We start from the raw sequence: 10,820 nt of genomic DNA, 5'->3' as shown, positions 1-10,820 counted from the left end.
CTGGTTGGAGTGCAATCTTCGAAGGCAGACTGGCATGCGGTTTGGACTGGCGAGCTTCTCTCGTGGCACATAAATTGCCTAGAGTTGCAAGCCGTGTCTCTGGCCCTGGATCACTTCCTTCCTGCCCTAATGGGCTGTCATGTCGTTGTCAGGATGGACAACATGGCAGTGGTGTCCCACGGAAATCGCCAGGGAGGCTCGCGGTCAGTTCACATTCCAGGAGACTTGAATGTTTTGCTGACATTAATACTGCAAAAACACAGCATAACTTTAAAAACAGTGAAACAAGAGCAGCTGTGAATTAACATGCAAAATTATTTATTCAAAAAACTCATTGGATAATTGAATTATTAAAATCTGTACAAACAAAGATAAATTAATAAAATACACAAATAAAGTGTCTTTGAGTATTTTTATTGTGAGTATTTGTGTTTTTTCATTGTTTTTAGTGTTTGATTCAAGGTTTTATAGCATTATACCTGAGACATTTTCAATGCACGTTTTGTTAAAATTTAACCTGAAGCAATCCTGATGTTGTTCTTTGAACCAAAGGTCATAAACTTCACTCTCTTACAACACTAACCAGGAAGAGACTGACTTATTTCTCTTTCTGTCATGCTGACTCTCTTCTCTCTCGACAAAAGCAATAAAGAAGCAGCGATCAGTGGAGAATGAAGACAAACACTTTCAAGAAGGATTTGTGAGACATTTGTTTCTGATCAGACAGCAGATCGTTGTGATTCTCTTGGAGATTCATTTTTTAAACCGTCGTTCAGAAAGTGACAGTAAAGTTTATGTTGCTGGAGCTCAAACGGTGAAAATGGCTTCACTAAATGTTTCTGCAGAAGAGCTGTCTTGTCCCGTGTGCTGTGATATCTTCAAGGCTCCTGTTCTTTTATCATGTAGTCACAGTGTGTGTAAAGAGTGTCTTCAACAGTTCTGGAGAACCAAGAAAACTCAGGAGTGTCCTGTCTGCAGGAGAAGATCCTCAAAAGAAAATCCTCCTCTTAATCTGGCGTTAAAAAACTTGTGCGAGTCGTTCCTGACGGAGAGAAATGAGACGCGTTCATCAGGATCTGAGGAGATCTGCAGTTTACACAGTGAGAAACTCAAACTCTTCTGTCTGGAGGACAAACAGCCTGTGTGTTTAGTGTGCTTTACTTCACAGAAACACGTCAATCACACAGTCAGACCCATCAGTGAAGTGGTTTCATCATATAAGGTAAGGCAAGGCAAGGCAAGTTTATTTATATAGCACATTTCATACACTATAGCAATTCAAAGTGCAACAAAGTTTACATAGAGAGGAAATAATCACAAAATAAAAACAAGGACAATTCAAACATTTATTCAAAAGCTTTACATAGAAAGGAATTATAATAATAACACTATAGCAATTCATAGGGCTTTGCATTGTTGTGGAAAGATAAAAAAAGAACTCATTAAACATCATCACTGCATAAGAGACACTCTGAATCAAATCTTTTAAAAAGTATTTATTCTTGCAAGAAGGTTCAGTCAGCACACAGTTGCTACGCTGTAGAGTGAGTGAGAAATTAGACTGGAAGCAATGGAAGCCTTTATATCATATTCAAAGTCTTCAGCAGGTTTCTTTCTGCCATGCCCTCTATAGATAAGAGACCCATTGTTATATAAGTTTCTGTTTATCACTTAGTTGTCACTTTAGACCAATACTAGGGTCAAAGGTCCTGTCCCATATGCTCCTAAAGTGTCACACTCAGCCACTTCCCCAGGTATCCAAACATATTTTCCCGTTCACACACACCACAATGCGAACAATAGAAACATGTGACTCACACTACTTTGTAATATCTACTAAAGATCAATGAAAATCAAAATTTTCCATTCCAGCATAGAAGGTAAGACAAATGTCTTATGTTTCACATGTAAGTGAAAGTGACATGTGAAGGTCAAATATGGGAACCCATGATCAGAATTAGCGTACACACATTCAGTGAGTAGTGAACACACACACACACCCCCCACACACACACACACACTTACACACAAAAATTACATTCATGCACTCAATATTTCTCTGCCATTTTACTCAAATTCAAATTACATTTACTGTGCTGTGAAAAAGTATTTGCCCCCATCCTGATTTTTTTTTGTCTCGTACTAATTTAAATAATTTGTAATCAAAATACAACATAAAACAAAGGCAAATTGAGTAAAGAAAGAATACAGTTTTCAACACCTGTCACCCATGTGAAAAACAAATCGTCCCCTTTGGCAGCAATAACTGCAGCCGAGCGCTTGTGATAACTGGAGATCAGTCTTTCACATCGCTGTGGTGGATTATCTTTGCAGAACTGCTTTAGTTCAGCCACACTGGAGGGTTTTCAAGCATGAACTGCCTGTTTAAACTCCTGCCACATCATCTCAATTGGGTTCAAGTCAGGACTTTGACGAGGACACTCCAAAGCTTTAACTGTGCTTTCTTGAGTTGTTCAGAGGTGGATTTACTCCTGCGCTTTAAATCATTTTCTTGCTGCTTGAGCTTCAACTTACCGACTGAAGATCGGAGATTCTCCGTTAGGATTGTTCTGAAAAGCAGAAAAATGCAGTTCCTTCGATGTTGTTCTTGGCTCTTTCGCGATTCTTGATGAAGCACTTCTGGGAAAGTTGGATACTTGGCCTAGTTTTTTTAATGTTTGGAGATAATGGCTCTCGCTGTGATTCTTGAGTCCAAGAGTCTTTGAAATGGCTTTGCAATTCTGCACAGACGGACTTTCTTTCACCGTTGGCAGAGTGTGTTACTGTTTAAAGTGCCCATATTATGCTATTTTAAAGGTTCTCAATTTTGTTTTAGAGGTCTCCTACAACAGGTTTACATGCATCAAAGGACAAAAATAGTTTCATTTTCTCATACTATACATTGCACATTTTCCAATTATTCTCAAACGGCTCACCCAAAGATTCAGTCTCTCTAACCCCGGATTTAGAGAGACTGAATCTTTGACGGCTTATCCTCCGGATAAGCCGTTCCGCAGTTGGTGGAAATTAGGGGTAAACCCCTTGGTCTACTCTGCTCTAATTGGTCAGATGGCCCAGTCTGTTGTGATTGGTTTACTCTGATCTGATTGGTCAGATGACCCACATTATGAGAGGTTTCAGCTGCAATTCCTCACCATCAGCATTAACAAGAGTATTTTCATCAACACACTGATGTGTATATTTCTGATTTATTGTGGTGCAAATGCAGGAACTGTATCATTAACTGTATCAATAACATTGCATATGTTAGCAGAGCACTAACATGAATGACTGATGTAACATTACAGTTTGTAAAACAAATCTTGCTCAATCCTTTATTTTTACTCAAAGTAGTAAGAACGACAGACAATCTGCATTAATATACACAGTTTTAGGTAATAGTGATTAGCAGAAGTATTTCAGTAAGACAGTAATAACGGAAGTTAGCCGGAAACTTACACAATATAAAACACAAAGCTACGTATTCTGAACACACGGTAGAAAATATATACATCAATAATTATTCATACTTGCAGGTTGTGATTCTGAGGAGCAAGTTGGTCCAGATAAAGTGGGTAGTGTCCCATCTTTAATGGATTAGTGTTTAGTAAACCTCATTTAGACCTCACAGAGATCTGAGAAGCAGTCGTCAGAAGGTTACGCTGCTGTTGTATCGCTGTGGGCATTTTAACCACTGATTTAGTTTTAATCCTCGTCCTTTGGAAGTGTTTACAGAGAGAATAATCTAAAGTTACTGACGACTCGTTTAGGCGGTTCTGACTCGATTCCTTTCTTTTTGGAACAATACAATAACTTAATTTATCGGTAACACTTTATATTACGACCCGCAAACAACTGCGTAAGTAAACCGAAATTACGGTGTACGTTTCTGTAATAATAGTGTACTTCCGTGTAGATAAGGGAACAATATGTTAAGTTTTGGGTAATAAAGGGGTACAACCAGATATACAAGCAAATTATTTATAATGTAATTATTTTAAAACTAACAGGTACCTATTCTGTTAATATATTCCAGGCAAAAATTGTACGTCTGTTGTATATTAAAGTTATCATCACATTTCTGGCCATTTTTTTTCTTTTTTCAACAATTATTTGCTGCTTTATAAAAGTTTGATAAAACTTCAGCAGGAAGAGCCGTCACAGCATAAGCCATGTTGATACCAAACCAGAGCCCAGATAAAGTTGACGGACGTAGCAACAGTAACTAAGGGGGGCGGGGCTTAGCCAAAGGTGAATTACAAACCTGCGCACATATATTCAAACGCACATAACTATAGAATTAATTCCTGATGTGCACGTGAGCGCCATCAGTGTTTCTCACAGGTTCAGTTTAAAGTCTGTGTAGAGAGAACGGTGTCGTCTTAGTGGTCTCTAATTTAATAACTAATGATCCTTTCAACGGAAGTGAATCAATCAAAACTAACTTTAGCTGGACAATAACTTTATTCAAGAACCGCTATAAAGCCAAAACAATCTGTTACCTTAAATTATACGTTTATCTCTGTAAAGCAGCTTTGAAACTATCTACATTGTTAAAAGCGCTGTATAAATGAAGATGACTTAACTTTGCAGAAAATTTACTGTACATTCACAAACAGCCGTATTACACACTGCATGAAAGGGAATATTCAAAAACCCTATTAGAGGCACTTTAAGACATTTTAATCAAATTCATGCTGTTGAGAAAGTCATATTTAAGTGTAGATTTGATTGAATAGCTGCAGTGATCAGGACTGGTTGTGTTTAGTCCAGCTCAACCACATTATAAATACATTTCATAGATCTGAGGAATTAGTAACTACAGGGGCAAATACATTTTCACGCAGGCCTTGTTGGTGTTGGATAACGTTTTGTTTCAACAAATAACATTGTCTTCTACAAACTGTACTTTGTGTTTCTGAATGAATTTAATGTGAGATGTGCAGAAAAATAGAAGAAATCAGGATGAGGGCAAATTCTTTTTTCAACATTGATCATATCACTGTATTGTCTTCTCTTCTTCTCTTCACTGTAATCTTGTGTTTCATGTTTTTTGTTCAATTCTAGGAGGAGTTCAATACAGCGCTGAAGTCCTTACAAGAGAAACTTACACGCAAAGAAAACATTAAAGGAGAGTTTGAGAAAACAGTTCAACACATCAGGGTGAGGAAACAGAATCAAGATCATGTATAGCATCACTGTATACAGTTATGATTTAATATAATGGATTCCAGTTGATCATTTCTGTAAATGACGAGCATTAATCTGCTTCTGGATCCGTTATATGTCGGGTATCTGAGTTAATCTTCTGGATCCGTTATATGTCGGGTATCCGAGTTCATCTCTGATATGAATGATGTGAAGTGTTGATGTGTGTGGATTGAGATTGAAGTGAATGTGATGTGATTTCAGTCTCAAGCTGCGCACACAGAGCGTCAGATTAAACAGCAGTTTGAGAAGCTTCATCAGTTTCTCAGAGATGAAGAAGAAGCTACAGTCACTGCACTGAGGGAGGAAGAGGAGCAGAAGAAGCAGATGATGAAGGAGAAGCTGGAGGAGATGAACACACACATCTCAGCTCTTTCACACACAATCAGACACATGGAGGAGATGATGGAAGCCAATGACGTCTGCTTTCTGAAGGTCTGATCTCACATCATTGGTTGATCATTGGTTGATTGATTGAGTTCTTGATGATAATGGTGTGTTTGTTCTGCAGGAGTTTTCAGTCTCAATGGAAAGGTGAGTGATCTGCTCCTGTCTCTGGTCTCTCTGGTTCTGACCCAAAGCCACTGCAGTTCTGACTCCTGAATGTTCCTCCAGAGTCCAGAGCTCACAGCCGGATCCACAGATGGCTTCTGGAGCTTTGATTCATGTGCCACGATACTTGGGCAACCTGCCGTTCAGAGTCTGGAAGAAGATGCAGGACATCGTCCACAACAGTGAGTCTGACTGCAGATAGATAGATAGATAGATAGATAGATAGATAGATAGATAGATAGATAGATAGATAGATAGATAGATAGATAGATAGATAGATAGATAGATAGGTGCCTTCTTGATCGAGAAAAGACAGAAAGTAACTTTAGGGCTCGTTTGTATGAAAGACACCAAATCCCACAATGCACCACATTGCAAAGCTCCGCAAACCACTCCCACTAATTCAGAGCTTGAAATTAATTTCACACAAATATTAAAGTTAGTTGGCGAACTCATTAGTGAATTACTCCTCGTTTGTATTTCTTTCGAAATGGTGAATGATTGCATGGTACCGGGATGTTCAGTCAGAACACATGCAGTGTGGAACGAGGATGGTTCACAACACAAACGTCCATGTCCTCGTCTCATTCAGAGATTTCGTCCAGGAGAAATTGGTATCGTTGAAATTCTTTGCAGCAGACAAAGAAATTCTCTGTGTGTGTGTGTCCTATCTCTGTGTCCGTGTGCGCACCGGCACCAGCAGTCGCCCCAGCTCGAGCTCCGGGCTCCTCGTCCGCCACAGGTCTTCTGCGCCGGCGCCTCCTGTTCCTCCATCAGCCTCCGCCACTCTCCGCTATATTGCGGCTCGTACAGATTCGCAACACTCGTACAGACACGGACATCGGATTCCAGCAACAGACTTTCAAAATCCTCCTCTTCCTTATCATGAGTAGTTCCTTACTGATCTGTAATAGGCCTGTAGGGTGAGTGGGTCCCACCCCCTGATCTGTAATAGGCCTATAGGGTGAGTGGGTCCACCCCCTGATCTGTAATAGGCCTGTAGGGTGAGTGGGTCCCACCCCCTGATCTGTAATAGGCCTGTAGGGTGAGTGGGTCCCACCCCCTGATCTGTAATAGGCCTATAGGGTGAGTGGGTCCACCCCCTGATCTGTAATAGGCCTGTAGGGTGAGTGGGTCCCACCCCCTGATCTGTAATAGGCCTGTAGGGTGAGTGGGTCCCACCCCCTGATCTGTAATAGGCCTGCAGGGTGAGTGGGTCCACCCCCTGATCTGTAATAGGCCTATAGGGTGAGTGGGTCCCACCCCCTGATCTCTAATAGGCCTATAGGGTGAGTGGGTCCCACCCCCTGATCTGTAATAGGCCTGTAGGGTGAGTGGGTCCACCCCCTGATCTGTAATAGGCCTGTAGGGTGAGTGGGTCCCACCCGCTGTGATCTGTAATAGGCCTGTAGGGTGAGTGGGTCCCACCCCCTGATCTGTAATAGGCCTGTAGGGTGAGTGGGTCCCACCCCCTGATCTGTAATAGGCCTGTAGGGTGAGTGGGTCCCACCCCCTGATCTGTAATAGGCCTATAGGGTGAGTGGGTCCCACCCCCTGCTCTGTAATAGGCCTGTAGGGTGAGTGGGTCCCGCCCCCTGATCTGTAATAGGCCTGTAGGGTGAGTGGGTCCACCCCCTGATCTGTAATAGGCCTGTAGGGTGAGTGGGTCCACCCCCTGATCTGTAATAGGCCTGTAGGGTGAGTGGGTCCCGCCCCCTGATCTGTAATAGGCCTTTAGGGTGAGTGGGTCCCACCCCCTGATCTGTAATAGGCCTGTAGGGTGAGTGGGTCGCACCCCCTGATCTGTAATAGGCCTGTAGGGTGAGTGGGTCCCACCCCCTGATCTGTAATAGGCCTTTAGGGTGAGTGGGTCCCACCCCCTGATCTGTAATAGGCCTGTAGGGTGAGTGGGTCGCACCCCCTGATCTGTAATAGGCCTGTAGGGTGAGTGGGTCCCACCCCCTGATCTGTAATAGGCCTGTAGGGTGAGTGGGTCCCACCCCCTGATCTGTAATAGGCCTGTAGGGTGAGTGGGTCCCACCCGCTGTGATCTGTAATAGGCCTATAGGGTGAGTGGGTCCCACCCCCTGATCTGTAATAGGCCTGTAGGGTGAGTGGGTCCCACCTCCTGATCTGTAATAGGCCTGTAGGGTGAGTGGGTCCACCCTCTGATCTGTAATAGGCCTGTAGGGTGAGTGGGTCCACCCCCTGATCTGTAATAGGCCTGTAGGGTGAGTGGGTCCACCCCCTGATCTCTAATAGGCCTATAGGGTGAGTGGGTCCCACCCCCTGCTCTGTAATAGGGCTGTAGGGTGAGTGGGTCCCACCCCCTGATCTGTAATTATCCTGTAGAGTGAGTGGGTCCCGCCCCCTGATCTGTAATAGGCCTGTAGGGTGAGTGGGTCCCGCCCCCTGATCTGTAATAGGCCTGTAGGGTGAGTGGGTCCACCCCCTGATCTGTAATAGGCCTGTAGGGTGAGTGGGTCCCACCCCCTGATCTGTAATAGGCCTGTAGGGTGAGTGGGTCCCACCCCCTGATCTGTAATAGGCCTGTAGGGTGAGTGGGTCCACCCCCTGATCTGTAATAGGCCTGTAGGGTGAGTGGGTCCCACCCCCTGATCTGTAATAGGCCTGTAGGGTGAGTGGGTCCCACCCCCTGATCTGTAATAGGCCTATAGGGTGAGTGGGTCCCACCCCCTGATCTGTAATAGGCCTATAGGGTGAGTGGGTCCACCCCCTGATCTGTAATAGGCCTGTAGGGTGAGTGGGTCCCATCCCCTGATCTGTAATAGGCCTGTAGGGTGAGTGGGTCCACCCCCTGATCTGTAATAGGCCTGTAGGGTGAGTGGGTCCCACCCCCTGATCTGTAATAGGCCTATAGGGTGAGTGGGTCCCGCCCCCTGATCTGTAATAGGCCTGTAGGGTGAGTGGGTCCCACCCCCTGATCTGTAATAGGCCTGTAGGGTGAGTGGGTCCCACCCCCTGATCTGTAATAGACCTGTAGGGTGAGTGGGTCCCACCCCCTGATCTGTAATAGGCCTATAGGGTGAGTGGGTCCCGCCCCCTGATCTGTAATAGGCCTGTAGGGTGAGTGGGTCCCACCCCCTGATCTGTAATAGGCCTGTAGGGTGAGTGGGTCCCACCCCCTGATCTGTAATAGGCCTGTAGGGTGAGTGGGTCCCTCCCCTGATCTGTAATAGGCCTGTAGGGTGAGTGGGTCCCTCCCCTGATCTGTAATAGGCCTATAGGGTGAGTGGGTCCCACCCCCTGATCTGTAATAGGCCTGTAGGGTGAGTGGGTCCCACCCCCTGATCTGTAATAGGCCTGTAGGGTGAGTGGGTCCACCCCCTGATCTGTAATAGGCCTATAGGGTGAGTGGGTCCACCCCCTGATCTGTAATAGGCCTTTAGGGTGAGTGGGTCCCACCCCCTGATCTGTAATAGGCCTGTAGGGTGAGTGGGTCGCACCCCCTGATCTGTAATAGGCCTGTAGGGTGAGTGGGTCCCACCCCCTGATCTGTAATAGGCCTGTAGGGTGAGTGGGTCCCACCCCCTGATCTGTAATAGGCCTGTAGGGTGAGTGGGTCCCACCCGCTGTGATCTGTAATAGGCCTATAGGGTGAGTGGGTCCCACCCCCTGATCTGTAATAGGCCTGTAGGGTGAGTGGGTCCCACCTCCTGATCTGTAATAGGCCTGTAGGGTGAGTGGGTCCACCCTCTGATCTGTAATAGGCCTGTAGGGTGAGTGGGTCCACCCCCTGATCTGTAATAGGCCTGTAGGGTGAGTGGGTCCACCCCCTGATCTCTAATAGGCCTATAGGGTGAGTGGGTCCCACCCCCTGCTCTGTAATAGGGCTGTAGGGTGAGTGGGTCCCACCCCCTGATCTGTAATTATCCTGTAGAGTGAGTGGGTCCCGCCCCCTGATCTGTAATAGGCCTGTAGGGTGAGTGGGTCCCGCCCCCTGATCTGTAATAGGCCTGTAGGGTGAGTGGGTCCACCCCCTGATCTGTAATAGGCCTGTAGGGTGAGTGGGTCCCACCCCCTGATCTGTAATAGGCCTGTAGGGTGAGTGGGTCCCACCCCCTGATCTGTAATAGGCCTGTAGGGTGAGTGGGTCCACCCCCTGATCTGTAATAGGCCTGTAGGGTGAGTGGGTCCCACCCCCTGATCTGTAATAGGCCTGTAGGGTGAGTGGGTCCCACCCCCTGATCTGTAATAGGCCTATAGGGTGAGTGGGTCCCGCCCCCTGATCTGTAATAGGCCTATAGGGTGAGTGGGTCCACCCCCTGATCTGTAATAGGCCTGTAGGGTGAGTGGGTCCCATCCCCTGATCTGTAATAGGCCTGTAGGGTGAGTGGGTCCACCCCCTGATCTGTAATAGGCCTGTAGGGTGAGTGGGTCCCACCCCCTGATCTGTAATAGGCCTATAGGGTGAGTGGGTCCCGCCCCCTGATCTGTAATAGGCCTGTAGGGTGAGTGGGTCCCACCCCCTGATCTGTAATAGGCCTGTAGGGTGAGTGGGTCCCACCCCCTGATCTGTAATAGACCTGTAGGGTGAGTGGGTCCCACCCCCTGATCTGTAATAGGCCTATAGGGTGAGTGGGTCCCGCCCCCTGATCTGTAATAGGCCTGTAGGGTGAGTGGGTCCCACCCCCTGATCTGTAATAGGCCTGTAGGGTGAGTGGGTCCCACCCCCTGATCTGTAATAGGCCTGTAGGGTGAGTGGGTCCCTCCCCTGATCTGTAATAGGCCTGTAGGGTGAGTGGGTCCCTCCCCTGATCTGTAATAGGCCTATAGGGTGAGTGGGTCCCACCCCCTGATCTGTAATAGGCCTGTAGGGTGAGTGGGTCCCACCCCCTGATCTGTAATAGGCCTGTAGGGTGAGTGGGTCCACCCCCTGATCTGTAATAGGCCTATAGGGTGAGTGGGTCCACCCCCTGATCTGTAATAGGCCTGTAGGGTGAGTGGGTCCACCCCCTGATCTGTAATAGGCCTGTAGGGTGAGTGGGTCCCACCCCCTGATCTGTAATAGGCCTGTAGGGTGAGTGGGTCCCACCCCC

At 46.3% G+C, this 10,820-nt stretch overlaps 1 protein-coding gene across 1 annotated transcript in view; it reads left to right on the top strand.

The window, feature by feature from the left end:
• Positions 1–560: 560 nt before the first annotated feature.
• Positions 561–10,820, top strand: part of LOC307009355 (nuclear factor 7, ovary-like) — a 24,522-nt gene continuing 14,262 nt past the window's right edge. Inside the window, exons 1-5 of the mRNA XM_079633037.1 lie at positions 561–1,222; positions 5,068–5,163; positions 5,413–5,643; positions 5,720–5,742; positions 5,824–5,942. Of these exons, the coding sequence (XP_079489163.1) occupies positions 821–1,222; positions 5,068–5,163; positions 5,413–5,643; positions 5,720–5,742; positions 5,824–5,942 (871 nt within the window). The 5' untranslated portion in view covers positions 561–820. The remainder of the gene's footprint in view (positions 1,223–5,067; positions 5,164–5,412; positions 5,644–5,719; positions 5,743–5,823; positions 5,943–10,820) is intronic.

Source organism: Phoxinus phoxinus (assembly GCF_949152265.1).
Source record: "Phoxinus phoxinus genome assembly, chromosome: 13".
NCBI lineage: Eukaryota > Metazoa > Chordata > Actinopteri > Cypriniformes > Leuciscidae > Phoxinus > Phoxinus phoxinus.
Note: the sequence above shows the minus strand (reverse complement) of the source record. Positions and strands in the feature narration are given on the sequence as shown.